This window comes from Neolamprologus multifasciatus, chromosome 3 (assembly GCF_963576455.1).
Source record: "Neolamprologus multifasciatus chromosome 3, fNeoMul1.2, whole genome shotgun sequence".
NCBI lineage: Eukaryota > Metazoa > Chordata > Actinopteri > Cichliformes > Cichlidae > Neolamprologus > Neolamprologus multifasciatus.
Window position 1 is genome coordinate 40,124,253 of NC_140441.1, and position 25,730 is coordinate 40,149,982.

General features: G+C 39.3%; 2 protein-coding genes and 3 non-coding genes across 9 annotated transcripts; 4 read left to right on the top strand and 1 right to left on the bottom strand.

The window, feature by feature from the left end:
- Window positions 1–162: 162 nt before the first annotated feature.
- On the bottom strand, window positions 163–12,327 carry aimp1b (aminoacyl tRNA synthetase complex interacting multifunctional protein 1b). Its single transcript, XM_085145366.1, has 7 exons — window positions 12,207–12,327; window positions 5,693–5,787; window positions 5,374–5,487; window positions 2,704–2,889; window positions 2,418–2,617; window positions 1,892–2,063; window positions 163–329 (listed from the first exon to the last, which is right to left on the bottom strand). Exons 1-7 carry the CDS (start codon window positions 12,236–12,238, stop codon window positions 163–165), a joined length of 966 nt encoding a protein of 321 aa, XP_085001492.1. The 5' UTR covers window positions 12,239–12,327.
- trnat-cgu (transfer RNA threonine (anticodon CGU)) lies at window positions 3,569–3,640 on the top strand. Its single transcript has one exon. It is a non-coding gene; the product is annotated as a tRNA-Thr (tRNA).
- On the top strand, window positions 4,723–4,794 carry trnat-cgu (transfer RNA threonine (anticodon CGU)). Its single transcript has one exon. It is a non-coding gene; the product is annotated as a tRNA-Thr (tRNA).
- On the top strand, window positions 6,965–7,034 carry trnat-cgu (transfer RNA threonine (anticodon CGU)). The gene has a single exon. It is a non-coding gene; the product is annotated as a tRNA-Thr (tRNA).
- Window positions 12,328–16,041: 3,714 nt separating the features above from the next.
- On the top strand, window positions 16,042–25,549 carry sgms2b (sphingomyelin synthase 2b). 5 transcript variants are annotated; one of them, XM_085145319.1, is made up of 7 exons: window positions 16,042–16,173; window positions 21,159–21,897; window positions 23,028–23,145; window positions 23,229–23,286; window positions 23,671–23,766; window positions 23,955–24,121; window positions 24,977–25,549. In XM_085145319.1, exons 2-7 carry the CDS (start codon window positions 21,374–21,376, stop codon window positions 25,148–25,150), a joined length of 1,137 nt encoding a protein of 378 aa, XP_085001445.1. In that variant the 5' UTR covers window positions 16,042–16,173; window positions 21,159–21,373; the 3' UTR covers window positions 25,151–25,549. The 5 variants fall into 5 exon arrangements, with proteins under 5 accessions (XP_085001445.1, XP_085001452.1, XP_085001460.1 ...); XM_085145326.1 differs by lacking the exon at window positions 16,042–16,173 and adding an exon at window positions 16,181–20,823; XM_085145334.1 differs by lacking the exon at window positions 16,042–16,173 and adding an exon at window positions 16,181–20,131.
- Window positions 25,550–25,730: the final 181 nt, after the last annotated feature.

Consider the following 25,730-nt stretch of genomic DNA (forward strand, 5'->3'; position numbering starts at 1 on the left):
AAAGTGTTCGGTATTGCTTTAACTGCTTTGTGTTTGAACAGAGACCACTGACACCACACAGTGACAAGTTTGTTAAACTCTTCATTTACAAAACACCTGAAGAAACAGGTGCTTAGTCATGTACCGCAGTGCTGCACAGGATTTTCACAGTTACACAAACTTCTATCTGATGATACAGTTGGTGAGGGAGGGGGCCCGGCACAGCCCCTTGCCCTTCACCTCAAAGCTACATCCTTTGTAATTGGCCACACCCCTGCCATCGACTTGCAGATCCGGCTGGAGAAGCTCCCAAACTTTCTCCTTGGACTGCAGCTCCCTGTCCGGCTCACCTGAACACGGGAAGAGAGAGACAGTGAAGGAAAGTGAAAAAAACCAAATGTTTTTGTGGTGCAGATACAAAACAAGGACTTTATTTCCTACTTTGTAATTAAACAAATGTATTTTATTCACAGGTACAACAAACTATGGCTTCTTGCAACTAACTATCAAGGTTTTAACTGACAACGACATGATTGGATTTCTTCCAGTCCTGAAAATGATCATTACTTTGTTAATGTTTAGTAGTAAGATGCAAATCTGTGTCGTTGTTACACCAGAGCCCAAAAAATTAAATCTGTGTCTATATTCTTTGGTTTATAACATATATTAGAAATTTGCATCAAGATGAGTACATCTTTTATGTCTTCAGTCATTCACGAAGAGTCAAATGATTTGATTTCTTTTAATTCACAAGGAATAAAGTGAAAAAAGATCATGTCAATCAATTTTGGAAGAGTAGATATTCTAATTATTTCTAGCTCTCCAGATACATTACTATAAATCTCTATAAGGATAAGTGGAAGCGAATGGATGGATGGATGGATGGATCCTCTGTCTGACACAACCTACTTAAGCCCACTTTCGAATGATTGGTTGAATTCTTTGCTGAGTGGCAGCTTCCAGTGATTTTTTCAGTCATACTTGTTATTGCTTTGCTTCTTTGGGTCAGAAAAGTATAGAAAGTTGTGGACATTGATGTTTACTTTATTTTTAATGTTTTTAGACAATGACTTTTTTAAATGATATGATGCAAGTCAATTGTTAATCAGAAGGTCGGTGGTTAGATCCCTGGCTCCTGTTCTAGACATCAAAGTATTCTTAACATTATACTGAACCCTCATATGTCCACCAGCATTTGAATGTTGGGTTAGGGAGAAAAAATCTATTTACATGAATGTATGTGCAAATGAGGCTTGTTGTAAGAAAGCAATATCTGGGGTCTCCAACTCGTCCTCGACGGCCGGTGCCCTGCAACTTTTCCATGTGTCCCTGTTGCAACATACCTGAGTAAAATGAGTTGGTCATTAGCAAGAGTATAGAACTTGACTGCATGCTGAAGTGGCAATCCCTAACCCAACTCAATTAAATTTAAATAAATGTAAGTGTTTGGAAAAATGTACTACTAAAAGTACTTTTATTGCACCATGTTTATTCACTCATGAGCTGCTGTAACTAGAATCAAATGGCTGAACTGCCACCTCAGCATGCAAGTGTGTTGCAGCAGGGGCACATGGAAAAGTTGCAGGACAACGGCCCTCGAGGACTGGAGTTTGAGACCCTTGCACTATTTACAGAAAGTACCTGCTGATTTACCCGCAAAAGACATTATGGAAAAAACTAAGTCTAATTTAAAAACAAATTGATCAATTTCAGCTGCATTTTCTTCTTTATACTCATGCTTGAGAAGATGGTATCAGAATCTTTAGTCAGTTTAAGCTTTTAAAAACTGTTGGGAGAGAAATAAATGTCCTTGTGTCTGTTTAATCTGAGTTACAATCGCTTCTATAAACTGCTTTTAAAACTCTGCTTAACTCAGTCACTGTGTTCATATATTTTAATGCTACATTGTTACCAGGGTAGTTGAGAAAAGTGACCCTGTCTCCTGGGGTGGAGCCTGTGGGCGGGACTAACAGTTCAACACAGTCATCCGAGGTGCAGCAGCAGAGGAGGCGGGCCTGGGAGACCACGCCCTTCAGCTTACAGGCCTTGACGTTGCATAGCAACACAGCTAAAGAGCCCTGAAGCTACAGAGAGAAAGAAACTATTTTGTTTTGTAAGCTTTAAATAGAAGTTATTTAGTAGAAAAGTAAAAAATACTCGAAATGCTAAGCAGTATATGTTAAGGGCAAATTATACATTTATAATTTTTTATTAAGTAATAATATTTAAAAAAAAAAAAACAATATTAATTAAAAAAAAATAAAATGTCATCAATATACTTACTGGAAAAAATGTCAGTGCTCTGACAAAAAATTTAAATGTAAAATAATAACAATAATATTTTTTATTAATATTGTATTTTCATTCAGTATACAGTATATAGCCTATTTAAAGCAATAACAAAGTTGATGATAGTTTTCAGTATAAAGTCACATTACCTCCTCAGGTTTTGCTTCCTGTCCCACCTTACTAACCACCGTCCGGGAGCTGTTTTCTCCCATGTCCACCTCCTGCACAATCATGGCTTCGGCCAGCGGGTGGACGCGGGCGCTGAGGATTCGTCCCACCCTCAGGTCAAGTCGTGACACGTCAACCTGTGACTCCATCCCCAGGGAAAGAAGGTCCGAGGTTGAACGAGCTGAGTAGACAAAGAGAGTCAGTAATTTTATTTATATTTTTTGCTATCTCATTTTTATTTGACTTTGTCTTTCACTCTACTCTCACCTTTCCTCTCTCCTCTCCTCCTCCTGCTGTGTTTGTCTCTCCGCTCATGTGAGGAGGAGGAAGAAGGAAGAGGATTGACCTGAAAAGCACCTGTTGCACCAGCAGGTGAAGACGGTTGATTGGCAGTTGTAGTAGAGGTAAGGTTAGGGGTCTGTGGAGGCGGAGCTGTAGAGAGCAAACTTTTAGCTGAAAGAAAGACATGGCAGTGCCTCATCAGCAAATAAATGCGAAGACAACTTTCTTTGCTAATTTTAGTTCTATATATTACTACATTCAATTTTAAATGAAACCACTCAGATGCAGTTGAAGTGGAGACTTTCACCTTGAATTCAAAGGGTTGAACAAAAGGATTGCATGAAAATATGAGGCAGTAAAGTATTTTCAACACAATCCCTTCATTTCAGGGGCTCAGAAGTAAATGGAGAAATTAAATAAGTGAAAATACAATGTTCATTTCTAATTATTGGGTGAAAACCCTTTGCTGGCAAGTCTTGAAATTATGGACATCGCAAGAAGTTGCTTTTTCAACTTTTTAATGCTCTGCCAGACCTTTACTGCAGCAGCTTTCAGTTGCTGTTTGTTTGTGGGCCTTTCTGTCCAAAGTTTAGTCTTCAACAAGTGAAATGCTCAGTTGGGTAATAATCAGGTACAGATTCTATACCCTAATATATTGCAGTATTTCTATTTTCTTAATATGTTAGTTGTATTCTTGTATTCTGCATGATGATGTGCTTTATTCTATGTTTTTGGATGTGATCTGTTATATATGTGACCACACTAAGACAAATTCCTGTCAACTGTCTACAATAAACATGGACCATGTCTGACAACACCCTTAAGTATGACAAAAGAGTGTGATGACAGGGGCATGGTGGCCAAGTGGTAAGGCGTTGGTCTCGTAAACCAAAAATCATGGGTTCAATCCCCATCCATGCCTTCCTATAAAGGAGGTCTTCCATGTTCAGTGTCTTGAATTGTTATTCAAGACACTGGCAAGAAAAAACAACTTTTGATGGTAATGTCCATGTGCAATCATCTAGGACTCTATTTTGCCTTAGAAAACTCCAGCGTCTGTAAGTAGTGTAATCCATGTTATTGACACATGGATGCTGAAGTTTCACTGGTAGTAATGATATATCCTATGATGTCCTCTACAACCTAATGTGACTTTCTAGTCTTCTTGAATGGAGCATTGTGGTATCAGCAAAGTAAACAGTTTTTGTCTTTGACATCAGAATTTCTAAAATCATTGCAACCAAGGTGTGCAGAAGATTGTCTCTGAATGGAAAATGCAGTAAAGCTAGAACCAGATGGAATAAGCAGGAGAAGAACTTGAAGTTCCACCACTCAGGCAAAATAGTAGAATATCCAAAAACATAGAAAAGTGATTTCCAAGGCACGATGTTTGTTTGCTGTTCTAATGTATATTAATTTCTGCTGCAGCAACCAGGTAATGGGGTCAAAGTTGGAGTAAACAACAATGTGCTTGATCCAGGTGTGGTAGCCAAGTGGTAAGGCGTTGGTGTCTTATACCAAGTAGAATGGGTTCAATCCCCATCCATGCCCCTAGTTCTTCCTTGAGATGTGGCATGCTATGTGCCACATCACAAGGCATTACTTATGTTACCAAAGCTGCTATCCTTGATTGTTTCATGGTTTTTAAGCTTTGGTGCAAACAAAAACCTCTGTTAGGCATCACCAATGTTTAAAGTCACTTGGTGATGTTCAGAGACTACTGTCTCTGTGTTGCAGAAAGTAATCTTATAGTTAGAATTCTTGAGGAAGGAAAGGCACCAATGAATGTGTTATTGACAGTTAAGACCAGAAAACATGGCTCAGAATGTAATGTAACCATACTTGAAGACAAGTACTGGTCCAGGTAGTGACGTAATCTCTGCATGTGCTCCTAGTGACAGAGTTTAAGCATTAAAATCCAACTGTACTAAACTTAACTGATGAGGCACTCGAGAAGGGGTAGTGGCTGGATAGATGATGCATTTTCTCCTCTTTCCCAAAGCAGGCATGGTGGCCAAGTAGTAAGGCGTTGGTCTCGTAAACCAAAGATCATGGGTTCAATCCCCATTCATGCCTTTAGTAAGAGTTTATAACAATACCCACATGGAAATGTTTACTGACCGATGTGTCCGTAATGATACACTACCCCAGTAGTCAATGAAACTTGTAATACAAAAAACCTTCGACTAAGTTAGACTTACAAAGAGCGAAATCTGTTTCTTACCCCTATTTAACCCACACCAAGGATTTAGGATAGTATACACACGCCTGCCCTAAACTGGAAAGTTTAGGTGGGAAGGAAGGTTCCATTTCCAAAGAAAGTGGTGGCCATGAAAATGAAGTAGTGTACACATAGCATGGCTGCCAAGTAGTAAGGCCACAAATCTTTTGTCTTTTAAACCAAAGATTGTGGTTTCAAGCCCCATTGATGCCTTTACTGAATAGTTGAGCTTGCTCTGGATTTGGACATTGGCTACAGCTGATGTCTACTTGAAAACAATAACTCTATTTTACTTTAACTAAATGTAGATTTAATGAGACACTTTCCTTGCTTTTCTGTGAAAGTCACCACATGTCACAGACAAAACTGCAATATTTGACCTGTCACGGTTTCAATGTCAATTTATTATGGTGCAGTATGAAAAGTGTATGTACCGGCACGTCTCCTCTGTTTATCCTGCAGCTGAGTTTTCAGCTGTTCAATGTCCTTCTTGAGTTTGGCATTTTCCACCAGCAGCTTTTTTTGCTCTCTGACAGATGCCTGCAGGACTGAAACACACAAATAAGAAGGTTTTATCACACCCACAGTGGGTTCATTACCTCTTGATACCTAAGTCTTCAATTGATTATTAGTCCTTCATTTACAAAATTATCTACTTCATTTATTATTACATGGCTTCAGAGTTGGCGATGAACTCTATCATTTGGCTGATGGATAACTGAATAATAAACAAACTCTTCTCTTCTGTCTTACGAGCTTTCTCTCTGGTCAGCAGAGCGTGGGTTTTAAAGTACTCTATGATCTGCTCCCCATCCTCTGGATCCAACTTCATGACAGCAGCTTCCAGACTGACAAACAAAACAGACACACAGCAATAATTACTGATGCTGATCTGGAGGAGTAGTCGGATTTTATTTTCTCAGGTACAATGAAATGTCATGCAGGTTATATAAAAGAGACGTGCGCAATTGGGATAGATTCTTCTGCAACCATTAACTAGATAAGTGGTTCAGAACATCAATTGATGGTCCTTGTAAACATTCCAGATGCACCAGTTGTTATTTAGTTACCATTGTTGTTGTTTCCAGTGCCAAAGACTGGGCTCCCAGGGAGGCTAACCACTTCAGGCCTGTGGTTTTAACTTGAAAGCAGTGGAAGCACTGTGAGAGTCTTGTTTTTCAATTTCTTGAGTTCTTTCAATACAATTCAACCTGCACCGCTGAGTAAGAAGCTGGAAAGCTGGAAAGCTGGAGTCCACCGTCATCTGACTACATAGACTATCGATTACCACACCAACAGATTGCAGTGCGTGAGTTATGTGTCTGAGGTGATGCTATGAACCACAGGGAATGGTCCTCTCTCAGTTCCACTGGACTTGAGACACAAACCACTAACTGTCACCTCCAGAAGTTCTCTAATGAAACAGCCATCATTGGATGTCGTCTGAGGGAAATGATTTAACGTATATGGGTCATCGGACCACAAATCTTTGAACAACCTGCACATCAACACCAGTAAGATGAAAGAGATGGTGGTTGACTTCCAGAGAAACCCACCACCCATCACACTGGTGAACATCTATGGCTTGGACATTCAGGTGGCTGACACATACAAATTTCTAGGTTTTCACCTTAATGATAAACAGGACTGGTAACGCAACACTCATGCTGAAGGGCTGAAGGGCCAAAATCAGCTCCATCTGCTGACTTTGGCCCTTCAGCCCTTCAGCACTTCTAGCAAGTAAATTTTCCGATTGTAGGATTAAATCAAGTCTATATCTACTTAGGACCAGATTAGCAGACAATAATAAACTCATTATAGGCAACAATACAGGGAAGAAAAATCCCGAGCCACACCTCGTAGTGACTTCACTAATGCCATGTTGTTGTGTTTGGGGCATTTACTCCTTTGTTCCAGTAAAGAGAAATCTCAATACGTTAGCTGTCCGAGAGGTTGTGAACATTTGTTTTCATCTTGGAACTGACTGGAATGGAGAGGAATGATAAGGACGACAAAGCAACACATGGCATGATGGCCAAGTGGTAAGGCTGGTCTCGTAAACCAAAGATCATGGGTTCAAACCCCATTCATGCCTTATGCCTTGTATCTAATAAGATTGAATGCTTTAAGGACCTTGTCAATCTGCTGTGTTTGAAAGATATGTATACTGTCTACTTACTGGAATTGATTGGAGTTGGCAATAAACTCATTACCAGTTTAAACAACTGCAGAATTTGACTGAAATTCTGTTTACTAAATGTCTCTGGAAAGAAAGTTCTATAAGAACGTCAGTGTTGGCAGTTCATAAATGTCCCACAGTCTTCTCTGGGACATTTAAATATAGTGCTTCCTGTTGTTGAAAAAAAAAAAGAAATGCTAGCATTTTGAAGCAAAACAGATTCCCATTCCTGGACTGGGCTCATCGCAGAGGATGGAAACTTCAACGGTGAAATCCACACAGAGGCCGGTACCTGACCACTGATTCCCACAACCAACTGCAACACAAAAGTTGGGTTATCGGGAACTTATCAGACAGAGCACGCTCCCTCTGAAACAGAAGGACACACACACACATACACATTATACAAGCGTTTAAAAGATGTAGTTTTCTTAAGTGGGCCTTCATTAATGCAACAAAGATGACCAGGAAAGATCCTCAGAAGAGTGGATAGCAGCAAAGCTGTTACAGTATGTTCATAGATTTAGGGATGTCACAAAAGCTCCTGGAGAGTAGTCCAAAGATTCTGTCCTTGTAGGGTCTCTTGTGGGGTGCAGAGAGTCCCAAAAGGGTCCAAAGTACAGAGTGTTAACCTCCATGTAGCTTAACTACTTAATGATTGACATTATACAAATCAAACAGGAGATGATGTCACCAATGTGCTGATGAAATGTTTATATAGATGATATCTTACAGGAGGGGAAGTGAAGGGTTTGTCTTTGCCTAAGGGGAGCATATAAACACACATTGTGAGATGTCAGAGTTAATCAAACACAGGTTGTTTTTTGTGGGCTTTTTGGATCAAAACTGAAATGAGTCACCACACAACACTTCCTGTTTGATGCCAGACATCAAACTCACTGCCCACCTCTGCATTATCAATAGTTTTATTCAAATATATCCAGAAATCTTGCTCGTTTGTGTAATTTGAGCTCAGGAGAAACGTATTTTTACTGTTCTTTCAAATGTAAATGAATTGTGTTTATATGGGACCTAAACATCCTCCAAGAATTCAAAAAGGCTCATATGATTTGAATATTTCATGCTTAATTTGCGTTCTTTGGCAACTCAATGCCATAAATGTCTAAATGATAAAGATAAAGGTATCTTGGTCCTTGCTCTGGGACATTGTGCACTTTAATATTCCGGCACATTTGGTCAATTTTGAGAAGCTGCGGGTTGGTTTCTCACACAAGAGGATGCTTAAGTACACCGCTCACTCTAACATTGATTTGTAAAAAAATTTGAATTTGCATGTTTAGTTTTAATTTTATAACTAACTAAACTTTAAGGGTTTGCATATGGGCTGAAAATCTGAAACATGTTTTTGGCTTTTAGAGTTTAAGGCAAAAGAGGTTAAAATGAATCTGGCAATTGTTAAGAGAAGAGCAAGAGACATTTCAAAATAAGCCTTCCTGCATTTTCTACACATCTGCAAGCTCATTTTCATGTTGTTCACGAATCTATATCATTAACGTTATTTATGGGGGCCTCATATCACAATAAAGAGCTTCAGCTGAAGCAAAAGGCCAGAAAGGTGCAAAGAGTCTGAGTGACAGGTGAGAGGTCAGTGTGAGTGTGTCAGCAGCTTAACTAATTCATTTTAAAATCTTGGTCCTGACTTTTAAAGCTTTGAATTGTGATGCCCCTGCCTACATTTCTGATCTTATAGAACCCCACGCTCCCTCTCGCAGCCTGAGATCATCTAATCATAATCTGTTGGTAGTCCCATGAACTCGTTTTAAGACCAGAGGAGTTGTATGTTGCCTTGATTGTATTTATTCTTTTAAAAAGCAGCCTAAGACTCATTTATTTAGATGGGCTTTTAATTAGATTTGTGCTGTGTGTTTGATTATTGATATATTTGATGTATTTCCATTTTTATATTACTGTGAAGCACTTTGTGGTTTTTATCCTGTGAAAAGTGCTATATAAATAAATTGATTTGATTTTGATTTAAGACATTAAAGCACAGAAAAAGCTGTCAGGTAAGTTTACACAGATATTATCTGTGGAGAGCCAGACTTTTTGCATAAAGATAGATGTAAAAGCGCCTGACCGAGCTCTCCACTGTCAGCATTTACATACACAAACACACTCCAATGTCACCGACACATTTATCTCTGTAGTATTAAAGCAAATATCCCCTGTAACAGCTACTGTTATTGTAAGTGATAAAGAAGCAAGTAAAAAGAAACATGCCGGTCTTTGTTAACCAGTGAGGTAATCTGGTTAATTATATGATAACTGATGAAAGAGAGGTGACATTTGTGCTTGTGACTGCAGGGAAGAAATGAGTGCTGTAACAATGTCTACATTAAAATCAGGGGAAGTTCTGCTTTTGTGCTTATTTGATCACAGTTATAGCCAAGCTGCAACATGAAAAACGAAGCCAAACCCTGCAGTTTTTAAATGTCCACTTGAGGCTCTAAAGCTGAGTCTTCCATGTTAAAATGTTCAGAAGTGATTAAAAAAGAATCCGCATGGCAGCAGCCATGATGCTAATGTTGATGCTTTGAAAGGCAGAATTCAGTACCAGTGGGTGACGTCCTGTCGGGCTTATGTGAGCTTTGCCATCATTGATTTAGCTTTTCCTGTCCCCGTGCTGTGAAAAGTCAAACTTTGTGCTGTTAAAACTGCTCATGATTCGAGGAGTACCGTGTCATTTGACCCAGTTTTTGAGTTTGTGATGTTTTTCTGATTTCATTGTAAAGTGTTAGTTTTGTCATTTAGTTTAGTCCTCATGTATCAGTCTACGTCTGTTTTCTGTTTTATTTTGACAGTCTCATGGTCCATGTTCAGTGTGTTTCGTTTTGCTTTCCCTTTGGTGTCATGTTCATTTGTATCAGCTGTGTTTGCCCTTCTGTGCATTTAAGTCCTTGGTCTTCCTTTGTTCATTGTCAGGCTGTCTGTTTATCTACCCCTGTGTTCCTGGTCCCTAGTTTTTTTCCACTGTCCCTTTGCTTTGCTCTTGGTTTAGTTTTTCCTAGTTTAGATTAGCTATTTGTTTTGGTTTCTCTTATTATGTACCTTCATCTTTTGCCTTAATAAATGGCTTGTCTTTTGTTATTAGGTTCCTGTCTCCTCGTGTCGCCTGGTTCCTCTTAAACAAACACAAAGTTTGCTGCCGCAGCCCATTTTTGCCCATTTTCTCTCACCATCACAAAGGTTACTAGGTTAATACCTATCTGAATTTAACTTCTTAGTTATATCAAAAATATGGAATTATATTAATGTCATAATAAATACGCAAGCAAAAACATAATCTAAGCAAATCATTTTATTTCACCAATTATATTCAACAACCCACTTTTATTTTCTTTTACATAGGATTGGGTTTCATAATGAAATTTATATAATTGTTTTTTTATGAATAAATGAAAAAATCAATATGAAAGAGGGAATATGTGCTACACATCAGTTTTGAGGATTTATTGACATTTTGAAAGTGCAGTATGATAGTTTACCCACAGCTGTTTGTATTTCTATTGTGCAGCTGTGGATGTACTGGTTTATCACCAAGCTTCATTTTAACACTGAGAAACATCTTAAAAACTGTAGAATTCAATGGCCCATTTTGAACAAGTCCCTTCCAGTCATGTTTGTGCAGTTACATGCTTTTGCTGCAGACAGAGCAACTTTTTGTTGCCAGGTTTAAATATTTGTATTTTGGTCAAACATATGATTGCCAGATTCTGATCCACACTTCCTTTGCATATCCTCGTTATGAGTTTTCTTTGTGTTTTGTTTTTTCATTTTTTAAATCATAGGAGCTATGTAATACTGTAAAACAGATTAATGGGACAGCACTGCAGAGGCTTCAGAACTCACCTCAGAATCCTGTGGTTTAAATATTCCTTCAGTGTTAAATAATCCAGTGACAGTTGTCAGTATTTCCACTGCTCAGCAGACAATGACCTTTAATGATTAATTCAGCAAACTTTAGTTTTCAAATTCTAGACAAACTGTTTAAAACAGCGCCGTCACAGTGTAACTCAGTTTAAATCAGTAACCTGAAGTGTCCATCAAAATGAAAAATCACTTTACTTTGTGCTCTGCAGGATTTCTCTCCAAGTGCAGAGATACCTGCAAGAGCGTAAAACTGTAGCAGCATGTGCAAAGCAAACACTTTCACATGTGCGATGGCTTTGTTGTTGACATGGCTGCTGAGTTCTACCTTGTGAGGAATTTAATTGCGCCCGTGAAAGGAAATTATTTGCTTGAATTATGTTTTTGCTATGACATAATGTCATATGACATTTTGACATTAATATAATTCCATAAATGGACCAAAGAAAACTTCATCATGGAGTCCCCGCACAAAGGATCCACCTACACAAAAACACCCACAGAGATCCTGTGTCCACACTCTGATGGCTCAGATCTTTGAAAGATCTGTGTGATCTGAGAAAAGAGGGGCCTAACCAATATCAGCATAGGCGTAGAAACATGTGAAAGGACCTCTGAAAACAGCACCTTGCACCACGCTGAGTGTCTTTTTGAAACTGGAAAACTACAATTAATGTCCTTAAACACAAATAGACTCGACAGATTCAATTTCATGACCGCCAAACACATACAGCAGCTATTGAACAGCTGACATGCAGAGAGACACAACAGCTGCAGTGAGGTCTGCTGCTAAAAATATCACCGAATGGCACACCACACACTCACACATGACAACGCTCCTATTTAATCCCGAGTACCAACAAAATAATGGAGAAGGAAAGACGTGAGAGGAAAACAAATTTCTGCATCTTTTAAAGGGAAAAGAGCTGAATACCATGGAAGAATTTTAAATATTAAACAGGAAGTTAATGATCAGGTTTTAAAAAGACCTTAACAGCCCAAACTTTTTATACTCCCAGTTCAAAGAAAAATGTTAAACATGTCATATACAGAACAGTTTCATGTTCACTCATCAGCAGCTTTACAAATAGATTATACAGATTCGGCCTTTACATTTCCACTCACAGATCCATGTTTACAACCGCCTACAGAGCAAAGTGAGGATTTGCAGAGAATTAAAAGTCACCCGGGTGTTCGTACCTGGGGTGAAACAGGTTGTCAGTGTTGTCCATGCTGCAGGATGTTGTTGGTCAGCCAGCCGCTCACAGACAGAAGCTCACCGAGAGTATGTGTTCGCCTCTGATATGCTGTGTGTCAGCTGTCAGCTTCCATCTCCAGCTGGAGGTGAAAGGTCAAACACCTCCCTATTTAAATCCCACAAGACCCGAGAGGAAGAAATGACTGGAGGTTACATTTACACTCAAGTACTGTACAGTTTTGAAATACTTCAGGTGTTTTCATGTCTGATGTTGATCTCGGACACACTGACTTTGAAGATTATGAATTGTAAAACTGTGTGTTTTGTCACAATTTCAATTACACATTTAAATATAAAGCATTGCTGTCACAAGGTTGTTGTGGCTCACGATAAAAAAATCACAATAACAATGTTATTACAATATACATCGACGTATGAATGTGTGAAAAGGGTATGAACCCTTCTGGGTCAATTTGCATTTGTATGTTTAGAAGAGGAGTAATGTGTGGCCCCCAAGATTCACCTCATCCTGCCCATCCATCTGCATTAATCTGAGACATGGACCTTACTCAAAACCGACATGAGCAAATTGGAGGTGTTCCGAAAGCGTTCCCTTTAAGCAAATTCTTAGGGTGTCCCTTTCTAGACCACCTAAGAAATGAGAAGGTAGCCCCCGATCTAATGACCAGTCGCCAGTTGTAAAACAAACACAGCGACAATGACTTTGATGGTTTGGCAACGTGTGACAAATTTATGGAAATTGGATCAAGACTAGCCCAGTGGAAGGTGTAATGCTTTCCGCCAAAGAAAATGTGAAGAGTCCACATGAAGGAAGACTTTTAAAAAAGTAATACCTTCCATCAAAGAAGCCCACATCATATCCCCCAATCACAGGAATTGAAAGCAAATCATGAATGAGGTCCAAAATCCAGCAGCACCTACAGCAGCGTATTGGTTTCGAGGACATCTTCCTCATCCAACTAATAGCTAAAGGACAAATGCAGGAGGAGCAGAAGAAGAAGAAGAAGAAGAAGAAGAAGAAGAAGAAGAAAAGAAACAGAAAAACAGAAAAAACACCTGTCATTCAGTTCAAAGACTGGAATGTTCAGAGTGGAGGCATAGGCACCCCACCCCCCAAATCCTCTTAGTCAGCGGTCCCCAACCCCCGGGCCACAGATCTTCTTTTTTGGTACCGGTTTTATTTTGTTGTATTTATCCGCCACACCTTAAAGGCCGGTCTGTGAAAATATTGTCAGACATAAACCAGTCCGTGGCACAAACAAGGTTGGGGACTGCTGCTCTTAGTAACAGATGCATAGCAACAGATACATAGTAACAATAATCTTCTTAGACTTGTTAGACTTTAGATTCCTTTAATTGATGACATCACAGGATCTTGGCATCCAATGTCCTTTCCTCTGACATTAGCAACAATCCCACCACAATTTCTCCAGATATAGCAGTGTGGTTAGACGATACATACTTCTATAAACTTAAAACACTATAAAGCAATAGCAATAAACCATTCATTACGATAATGTAAAAATACTGATGGTGCTTTTATATTTCTTTCGATGACCATCACTTTTATTTACATCACTTTTTTTTATTCGATATTAGAAGTTGCAGTGTTGTAATTCCACTTTTCTCCACTAGATGGGGTTAAAAACAAAAGAACTACTTAAAGGACTTCCAGTCGAAATGCGTGTTTGGATTGCAGACAAAACATCAATATCAGGGTTTATTTCATATTCTTTATTTTATTTTTACTTTAAAATAAGCACCAGTCTCAAAATTCATGTCCATAATGTATATTAATAGGATCATTTTGACTTTTTTTTTGCAAATGATCTCACATTTGCTGAAACATAACCTCCAGATACAAACACATTAACTCTAACAGCTGGCCCCGGACATTAAGTGGTCACTGTGTATATATACTGAGAGGATCTGATTCAGTTCAGTGTGTTTGGTTTTAGTCGACAGTGAGCTCGCTCTGGTGGAACCATCTGGTATTACAACCCAACGAGAAATGAGACAATTTCAATAATAAATCATTAACAATGATAATAATAACAAAAATAATAATTTCATTGGCCTGTTTTTATGTTGTTACACTTGCATCCTGTGACGTACGAGATCTATTTTAAAACATGGTTACTCACATGTAAGTGCTTGCATGCTTGCTCCAGAATATTTATCAGATCACTTACAGTGTCTCACACCCCTCGGTGAGGTTTTTACTAATTGCAGAGTCCCGACTGACACATACAAGTGACTCGTACAACTGAGCGAGCATTCTCAGTTTTTAGTGTCTTGCTGTTCAGATATGTCACTTACCTCACTCACTAACAGTATTTAAAAGCAGGCTCAAAACATGGCTCTTCTCAAATGAGTCTTTTTATTGATTTTTTTAGTTTTATTTTTATTTGTCACTAGATAGCACTTAACACTCATTTGTATCTTTGCATCTTTAATTTGTAGATTATCATTTTATGAATTGATTTTGATATATTTACATGCTGTACATCCCTTTGGTGTTTACTGTTTAGATGTGCTGAATAAAATGAGTTGACTAAATACTTTAATCAGTTCACAAATTGTTTTTGTGAATTTTACGAAGTTTAGCTTATTGTCCATATCCACATTTTTTCCTATTATATGTATGTGTTTTTGACTTATTTATCATTTATATGCCTCTAACTTTTAAAATGTTTCATTTTTGAATGCATATTTTAAAACTGATTTACTTTTACTACAGTCCATTTAAGGCAGGGTGTCAAACATAAAGCCCAGATGCCAGACTCGACCACACTCCACTCAGGCCCAGCGGAAGCTTTTGAAAGTGTAAAGGAAGACACATTTTGGGCTTTTAACTGTGATTTCATATTTTACAGCTTTTCAAAGACCTCCCCGTGGCTATTCGTACACATTCCTAAACAACTGCAAAGCACAAACTGCAACTGTTTTTAACAGTTGACTGGTTTTGCAATGAGTAAAACATAAAAAGGTTTATTAACTGAAAGTGTATAGACAAGTCTGGTGACCTACCAGAAATTTTTCTGTAATTTACAAATTCTTACAAACTTAAGCTAAAAAAAAAAGTCACAGTGAGAGATTTTGTTTCATTATCTAAAGGAGCATTTCTTTAACGTTTTTATATTAAGATATCACAGAGATTTAAATGTGTCTGCACCCCCCCCCCCCCCCCAGCTGTATGTGGCCTGAGATGTAAAATCTTAACTATCTTAGCTTAACATCTCTGATTTATGGTATTAATTTGGTCCAAATACATGCAGAAAACATATTAGTGTAAAAGATTTCTATTAAAATAATAGCAATGTCAATTTATTCATATACAATTTCTACTTATAAAAATAAAACCTATAAATAGTTTTTTTTGCCTACATTGTTTAATCATTGACTTCAAGATTAAAAGTGACTCAGTGAATTAAATGTTTGTTTTTCTGCCATGACCGGCTTTTGTTTCTTTACCTGCATACCTGAGGTGTTACTAGGAATGCTGGCATCACTTAGACGAATGTCGCCTTCATTCATTACCTAATTAGGAAATGAAAATGTTTCATTGGTAGCCTCATTCTTTTTCTCATCATCACAACTTTGATTCTGTCAAGCTGTAAATGTTTATTTTTAGTTTTATTATTTTAACTTTTCTGGTAAAAACGAGCTTCCGTACGTCCGTCTCTCCGTTTGACGGAAGGTCCCGCGAGAGAAGTCGATCTCAGGTGAGTCACGGCCCGTTTCGAGTTGAGTCAGCGGACGGTTTCGCGATGCAGGCGGAAGCAGCTTCACCATATTTGGAGTCAAACGAGGGACATGTGGAGGCGGGGCGCAGTTTCTCACCAGCACAGAGAGGCTCGTGCAGATGAACCTTGGTGTCACTTAACCAGGAGACGGAAGAGGAGGAACAGGAGGAGGTGAAAAAGTGGAGGGAAAGGTGACAAAAAGGTAGTTTTTGTCCGTCATCGCGCGCACAAACTGAAGTTTTGTTTTTCTTTTGTTAAAACTTTTTTAACAATTGTTTTAACCTGTTTTATACCTAAAACGAAGGAGAAACGCGCGTGCACCTTCCGACAGGTGTGTTTGAGTTCCTGTTTACGTTGCACCAGTTAAAATGTGAGACGTACACTGGCTTACCGAAGCCGTGGACACGAAATGTAACTTTTAACGTTAAATCGGAGTAAGTTTTCACGGTTTTGACATTTATTTTGTGTGAATTTGTACTTGTTCTATCAGAGAGTGGGGTTCAAACACCTTTTAAATGATAAGCCAGTTAATCGATATCAGACTCGTCAAAGAGTCACGAAACGTTTGTTTTTAGTAGCTGGAAATCATTTAACGTGAACTAATTTTAACTTCTGTTTATCAAAGTAAAGCTTAAAATTACTTCCTTCTTACTTTTGTTAATTTTGTGCTAATGGGATTTTCAGACCAATTAATCGATCAGTTTGGCTAATAAGTCATTAATTAGCAGAAAGTTTACCCAAAGTTTGTGGCTGTTTGCTGTTTTGTGGCACATTTTTAAACATGTCTTTCTGTTGAGTCTTCAATTCAACACTTGCATATTAGATGTGTTTTCATTGTGATTAATTCAGCTGGTATAAAGGATTAATTGGCAGGTATCAGTATAATACTTCCAGCTTGTCTCTCTAGCCACTTTAATAGGTACCAGGCTCGACTCCTTTTTGCCATAAATTACTTGTGGCACAGATTCAAGGAGGACATTTAGCTTCACACAGTTGGTGCAGATTTATTTGGCTGCACATCCCAAAGGTGCTCTGTTAGATGGAGATCTGGTAATTGTGCAGACCATCTGAGTACAGTGAGTTTGAATGAAAGCAGTTTGAGATGATTTAAGCTTTGTAACACAGTGTGTTATCCTGCTGGAAGCAGCCATCGTCATAAAAGGATGGACATGGTCAGGTAGGCTGTAGTGTTTACATGATGCTCATTGGATTATAAGGGGCCCAAAGTGTGTCAAGCAAGCTGTGCCCCATACCAAATCACACCATTGGGAGCCTAAACTGTTGATATAAGGCTGGATGGGTCCACGCTTTCCTGTTGTTTACGCCATATTCCGACCGTACCATCGAAAAGTAGCCTGAGATTCCCGTTCTTAGCTGACAGGAGTGGTTCCCTGTGTGGTTTTCTGCTGCTGCAGCCTATCTTCTTCAAGGTTCCACATGTTGCATGCATTCATAAAGGATCTCCTGCATACTTTGGTTGTAATAAGTGGGTACTCGACTCATTCTCCTGTGTGGTCACTCTCCTCTGAGCCGCGGCTAACTCGATATTTTATCTTCTTTGGATGGTTCCCTGTAAAACCCAGAGGTGGTTGTGTGTGAAAATCCCAGCAGATCAGCCCATCTTGCATAAACAGCAATGTCACATTCAAAGTCATGAGCAATTTATCAGGTGTACCTAAAAAAAAAAAAAAGTGGATAGTGACTGTAAACATTATGTTGCTCTAAAAACAAGTGAATCATTAATCAGCTGGTCAGACAAATAAGTCTGATAGAAATGTGACTGTATTTATCAGTTCCAGCACTTTAATGAGGTCATTTATGTGTTTTCTATAACACTATATTACAATATTACGTCTTTGTGTTACTTTTATTTGTTTAAACGATGGTAAGTTTACTCATTTGACATTTCAGTAAGTACATAGGCTGTTATGAAGCCTGCTCTTCTCACAGTGTGACCATTGGTTCTGTTTTAAATCCTTGTGACTGAATTTCGTGCTTTTTTGGCTAAACACATTCTCTGGTGAGTGAAAGATGAAAATATTCCTTATCTTACTATCTCAGTGAGGTAAGCTGGGCGCTTTGCAGCAGTGTAAAACTCGTGTGTCCAGGGTTAATGAATCAGCTCTAACTTGGTGAAATTGAATTCTCATGCCTGTAACTCGATTAGACTTCATTTCTGCTGCTCTGTAAACAGGATGCAGCTTGGTAGCTGAGCAGAGGCCACTTTTCTGCCAGTTCAGGTCAGAAAGTGGAGCTTTTGACACAATGACGCTAAAATGCCACCAAACGGGAGCAGAAAAGCAAATAAAGGTTCATTCAGGGCAGAGCAGCTGATGGTGGGCAGCAGGAGTTGTGTTTGGGACAAAGTATGAAAAGGTAGTTATTTGGATTTTTCTGTATTTGCTGTTCGTAGGGACACAGTTACTCTTTTTTTTCTTTAGGGTTTTTGTTTTTCGCAACATGATTGGTTCCCTAAAAGTATCAGGGGTGTGGGATGTTCGACTGGATGCCTAAATCTTGCTGGTTGGTGACAGAAGTGCTACACAGTTAAATGTATTCTATAAACACAGTTATCAGTTCAAAGATGTTACAGTGCCACCAGCTGCTAACTGGGGCTGGGGACCTAGAAACTACAATGACAGCTATAGTCACGTTATAGAATCACTTTATTGTATTATATTCAACTTTTTCTACTTTACTACTTTTTTTCTAAAAAAAAAAAAAAAAAAAGTTAAACTTTTCTGGTAATTTCATAGAAATCTTTACTTTTGGAGCTACTGATGTTTTTATTTACCTCCGTATTGTATTTTATCTACTTCTGTTACGCTTAATTTAAGGTATTCTTATATTGCTGTAAGACAGGAACATCCATGTAAGGTTAAATAAAGAATATAGTGTCTTATCTCATTTTTCACATAGTTTTCTGTGTAATAAGTGACTTAAGAAGTAAGTTCAGGTTATAAACCTAAATTTAAGTTTGTACAGCCAAGGTTTAGGTTTAATGTTTATAAACCTTTATTTTTCAAATGGCCTCTGATCGAATTCCTAATTTTAATCCAACTGAAGACTTATATTTGTTCCATTTTTAGAGATTATTATATGAAATAGTATGTTTATTTCTGAAGATTTGTTCGATTTGGCACCAGTGAATACAAATTTTCAGGATTCTGTTAAAAACTATAGTTTTTTGTGAAAGTAAACTGTGAAATAGAATTTTTTATTTAACCTTTATTTATAGGATAAACCCATTGAGGCTGTCTCATTTACAGGAGAGACCAGTTTCAGACACAAAAAACTACAATTAAAGAACTTATTTAAAATACAACAACAAAAAACTAAACGTAGTTTGTTTGTGGGGGGTTTTCTGTCAGCGTATATTGGGGGAGAAGAAGAAGCTTAAAACTAACTCTAGTTATCATTTAGCATCTTTCGTACAGCTGTAAACAGTTTATTTTCATGAAAACGTCTTGCCTGAGTAATTCTGTCGGGTGAGACTGGTTAGAAAACATTCACATGGCGATGCTCACACACAGGTGATGTCAGATGTGCACTCCTGTGTGAAGTGTCGGTAGAAAGGCAACACACTCAGGAGGAATTTATCAGCAGTGGGTTTACAAGTGCACATTTTATTTTAGAAGTCGATGAATAAATCCTTATAATTTCAAATAACATGTAAGTCAGTATCAAACTATGAACTTGGATTCATTGAATAGTCATGTTCGTTTCTAATGCCGGCCCAGTTTTTATGTTTTTAAACAGAAGTTTAATGATCATTTTGTTATTTGTCAAACCACGCCTTGCTTCTTGAATGAGGAAGGGCGTGGGAGGTTTATCAGCACATTATCAGCAGATACTGATCCTGAAGGTGAAGACTTGAAATGGCGGTGTGTGTCCCAGGTGGCGTGCTGTCAGAACGTGTCAGCAGCTGTGGGTTCACACGCTGTGTTTGTGTGGGCGTGTTGGCTTTGCAGGGAGTGTCGTCCTCAGGTTACTAAAGGCCAAATTCTCTGGAGTCATGTGGGCTTCCGGGTGTAGGTGTGTGTATACCAGTATTACTGACAATGTGGGGACGTGAGTCTACAGTCACTCTGTGAGGACTTAATGTCCTAAGAGGGACCCGAATGACTTGCTGTGACCCTGAAATGGATAAACAGGAAAAGGTTGGATGGATGGATGGTGAAGGTCTGCGTTTAAGAGAGTTACATGATAGTGTGCGAGCTGGTATTACCAGTATTTTGGGGACTTGAGTTTGTAAGGGAGACCAGAATGAGTACCTGTGTTGTACAACAATGCATTTAAAGATTAATCTGTACGTCTGTGTTGAACACATTCAGAGCCTCCACACAAGCAGCTGATAGTGTTGCCAGTGTGACTATTTCAATTTCACCACCAAAGCAAGAACTGGCAGCGGAGTTCGTCTTTTTAAGTTGATCCGTGCACTTCCAGTCGATTTGAGAAATGGCAGCAGAAAAAGAAGCAGAGAGAAATTTGTAGTGTCAATGCAAGACAGGTTTCTGGGCTGAGGTTATGGAGTAGGTCTAATGAAAAAGTACAATTTGCACTTTAAAGTAAATACCTGGTGCAAGATTTGTGTGTATGTGTGTGTTTGTCAGAGAGAGAGATGCAAGTTAGTGACCCCCGCTCAACTTGCTGAGCTCGCTGAACCCGCAGACATGAGAGCATTCTCGAGTTGCAGAGTTGCCGCTCGTGGTTCAGACACTCTTTAAAAATTCCTTTGATTTGTTGATCAAGGGTTGTGACTACACATGAGTGCTGCACAGTAAAGATCTGGGCTAATGGTGATGGCGCTAACATAAGACCAACCCACACTGCAGGTGTAGCGTGAAGCTCGGTGAGTGAAAGGAGAGTTCTTGAAAATCATTGTTCCTGAAGATTCAGCTCAAAAACTTTATCTGATGGATGAGAAGGGCAGATGCTGTACGTTCATCTGATTATTGTTATCTAAACTCTAATGTAATCTGATTCTGACACGCTCAACATGCAATGTCTATCTTAGTTTCTGTTTTTGTAACGTACGTTATTTCACTGCAGATGTACGACGTAGTGAAACTGTTTGGGTTATGTAGGTGTACTAATGCGAGTCTATATAAGATCCTTACTGATAACTCATAACAGAGTTGTAGTTGTAGTTATTTTTTTACTCATGGTCTTCTTTTTTTTTTTCAGGTTTATGCCGGTCACCTGCTTTCTCTGACGTCACTGCAAATACTGAGGATCGCTGCTCTGTCGTTAATACCAACTGGTTTGCAGACCAAGGAGCTCAATCGCTGCTGACAGTCTGACTTCTTGATTATTGACACAGAAGCTCACTCTTGTGAGTGATCAAAGAACTCATTAAACTTTTTCACATAAATCAGAGAACTTATTTGCCAAAGACTTCAATGGCAGCATCAGAACTGATCCAGGAAGATGATAAAAACTGCATAGAGGTGATTTCGACAGATCCGCCTTCACCTCCTCAGTCTACGAAGGTGCCCAACCATACTCCCCACATCTCCCAGGCACCTCATTCTGAGGATGTTCTCGATGGCGGTGGCAAAGGCAAAGGCAGGCGCAGAAAAATTACTGAAGTGCTGAAAGAGAACCAGCTGATAAACTCGCTGTGCAACAAGATACAGCAACGCTGCGACTACGACAAGATCGCCAAGGAGTCAGACGACCCTCTCCCTAAAGAGTGGTGGAAAACGGGCGTGTCCTTTATCTACGCCTTCTTCGCCCTCGTCTTCAACGCTGTCATAATCGTTATCATCCATGAACGGGTGCCTGACAAATCTGTGATTCCGCCGCTTCCTGACAAGTTCTTCGACTACATTGACAGAGTGCCCTGGGCCTTCAAAGCAACAGAGGCCTGTGGCTTGACTCTCTGTGGATTGTGGTTCGTCCAGTGGCTGGCACTTAAACACAGGTAATACTAAGGATTGAAGGTGTACTAACACTCGTACTGCACCCAAGCCCAGTTCCCCTCCCTTATGGAGTAAACGTCAGTGTGATTTAGCGTCTTGACTTCCCTCTATCTTTTAAACTCACATTCTTGCAGAGCACGAGTTTCACAGTGTCATGCATTACGTGGTTTAATTGTAGTTGACGGAGCGTTAGTGAGGCATGCTCCAGTGCATTTAGCAATCACTGCAGGGATTTTCCGACAGAAAGTTTTCCCTCATCTCCTGATCGCAAAGGTGTTTTGATCTGTGGCAAAGGCAAGTCACTAATTCCTAACTTGTTGTTATTGTCAGCATCTCTGGTTATGCTAGTGAATTATGTTTAACTACCTCGTGGTTGTGTTAGAAACACATAAAATGCTGGGAGTTTTCTATCTTGGGTCCCCACTCTCTGTTGTAGTCAATTTTATTACTCCCTCAGATTTTTGCACTACTTAATAAAAGGACTGGTTCTTATATACAGTGTTCCCCCAGTTATCCCGGGGTTACTTACAAGTCTCATTCAGCTGTGAACGGGGTTCAGTTTCTTTTTCTCTTTTTTTTCTTATTTTTTCTCTTTTTTTTTCTTTTGCTTTTATAATAATAATAATAGTGTTTGGTCCAGGCTCTGATGGTGTTATATTGTGTGTTTTTCGACCCAGGTATGCTTTTTCTGCATTTGAAGTGTGTTTGGGATCATTGTCATGCTGGAAAATGAAGTTATTCCCAATGAGACCCTTTCCAGGTGGTATGGCAGGGTGGATCAAAATGTGATCCTACTTCTCTGTGTTCTTAATACCATTAATTTTGACAAGGTCCCCAACTCTGGTTGAAATCCAGCCCAAAGCCATGAATGTAAGCACTCAATGTTGTACCTCTTTCCTGACCTCCAAACATTCCCCCTCCATAAGAACTGTTTTGACTGATTTTCTGTCCAGTTCTTGTGTAATTTGGCATACCTCAGCATCCCTTCTACTGAGATCATGTCTAATGAGTCCTCAGCAAACAGTAGATGGATGGGCTGAAGAATTTCAGGGGTTCAGTTTCTTGCCAAACTGTCCTTTGGCACACGGACTGGAATCTCACTGAAAAAACACTTTTATGTTATTGTCTGCAGAGCGATCGTGGCTCGGCGGTGTTTCTTCATGATTGCGACGCTCTACCTGTATCGCTGCATCACCATGTACATCACCACCCTGCCGGTACCTGGAAAACACTTAGAGTGCGCTCCAAAGGTATGTAAAGGTGCACCTAAGTACACTCATCTGTTCACTAGTCACCCTTCTTCAGTTAAAGATCATTTGTCCTGTCCATGCAGCTCTACGACAATGTGACGGAGAAAATGTGGCGGATTCTCCGGATGGTCTCAGGAGGAGGTAAAACTAGATTTATAAAATATGTACCGTAAGTTTTTAGTATTTGCTTGTAGCTGAACACTGACTCACAGGAAACACTGGTGTATTCAAGCACCGGACACTGTTGCATTGCACTGTGGCATACGCAGCGGTGATTAGGGCATCTGAGATTTATCATCAGTGGGTTTTATTCATACAGAAGGAGTACTGATGTAACATTTATGCTCACTCACACCAGGGAGCCTCGTTCCCACCACCAACAATTATCAACATCAGCTAAGGTTACATTAGGAAACGAGTCCACTCAACATTCATGTGCAGAGTTTCTTTAAAAGTTCTGCATCTTTCTTAATCATGTGAAATAATTATTTCAACTTAAAATGCTGCATTTCTTTATGTCTTCAGGTTTAAATGTGACCGGCTCTCACATCTTGTGTGGAGACTATTTGTACAGCGGTCACACCATCATGCTAAGGCTGTCCTACCTCTTCATCAAGGAGTGTGAGTAACCACACACTTATTTATTCTTACATGATCTCACACATTGATATGCAACTTATCATGAATAAACTCATGCTGACGTGAAATAATAGACACTTAACTTCACATTACCCTGATTTTACTACTTAGCCGTAGTATTAAACTAATTTGTGCATGTTGCTTTATTAGTATTCCCTGTTTGTGTTCAGACTGCCCACCCAGGTTCTGGTGGTATCGTTGGTTCTGCTTTTTCCTGAGCATATTTGGACTCATCTGCATCCTCCTCGGCCACGAACACTACAGCATCGATGTGGTGGTTGCATACTTTGTCGTCAACTGGACCTTCCGGTGGTACTACGCCATGCTGGAATCACATGTGAGTAGACACACACTGAGCTATGGCCTCGTACCACCATCTCCTGGCTTTATTCAGTGTTCTGGGGTTTTAGGATTCTTTCAGCTGCTTCAATTAGTCAGACAAGATTAGGACCAGATGAAAACATACAATCTCCTTTTTAAACCAACACACCTCCATAACAAATAGAGAAGCAGCAGCAGCATGATGGACAGGCAACAAAATGTTAGTCATGAAGCACGAAACACTTGCAGGAATAACGAAAGCATTTGAAATGGAGGAATCAATTTAAATGAGAAGGCCAATAGGACATAGTATATATCAGCGGTCCCCAACCCCCGGGCCTCGGACCGGTACCGGGCCGCGAGAGTTGAGGCTCAGGTGTGAAATGTATGGTTTTCAGGGTTTTTATCGGTTTTCAGCGTTATTTTGTTATAGTTTTGATCGTTAACTCGGTTTTCCTGGGTCTTTTCACGTGTGTTATGAATAAATCTTCTTTTTTTCAGTACCGGTACTAGTTTTATTTTGTTGTATTTATCCGCGACACCTTAAAGGCCGGTCCGTGAAAATATTGTCGGGCATAAACCGGTCTGTGGCGCAAAGAAGGTTGGAGACCGCTGGTATATATAATTTGTTATACATTTTTATATACACTTTTTGTTTGGAATGTGTTTGTGTTGGGCCATCTTGTTTTGGCCTATTGTTATTTCACTGTGTCAGGTATTATTACATTAAGATAAAGATACATAAAGAGTTTTGAACTCATACCATAGCTGCATCTACTACAAATCTCGGACAAGTTCAAATCTGAGTGACTTCAAAATTGACTGAAAACAACAACTGTTTCTTCTTTTCTAACTTCTGGTGCTCTGTCAGGTACACAATCAGGAACCCAACAAGTACCTGACTAGAACCTGGTGGAACCGGATCTTCAAATTCCTGGAAGGGAACGTCAAGGCTACTGTTCCCATTGAGTTTGGGTGGCCGGTGCCCATCCCTACTACCTCATGCAGACGGAGATACAGTATAGTGGACAGGTATGATAGTTAAGTGAGGACAAAGAGGAGGGGAGATAAGTGACCTGATGACAGCAGCATCTGTCCTCCCTGACTCCTGAAGAGGACGGATGGACAGAGGTGGACATGAGACTTTACCTTCAGGTTATTTATTGGAATCAGCATTTTTGTACTGAGGACTCACAGGAGGAAGAGACAGTGCGTTTACATTATTAGCTCTAGCTCTTTATCAGAAACAACATTTTTAATGTCTTCAGCATCCATGACGTAAACCTGCCAACAAGAAAAGACACTATTTTTTTGTAAGCTAGTCTGAGATTGGTGCCAAAGCTAAACTTCTAAGCTGTGTTGTATTTTTCAGTCTGGATTGTTGCTAACTGTGCTAATTATATCTTTGGGGTATACTTAAGGAAAATGAAGCTGCACATACAAATGGTAAAAAAAGACTAAATCTAAACTAGCCGTGTTGTTGTTTGTGGATGTCCAACCTCCCACAAAATAAACTAAACCCTTAAGTATTACAGTTCCTCCTGGCTGTGGTGGTTTAAAGTGGTTTGACTTCAAATTCTCAGTGCTAGCTCCAGGCGGGTCCTCATCAGTGTCAATTAATTTGT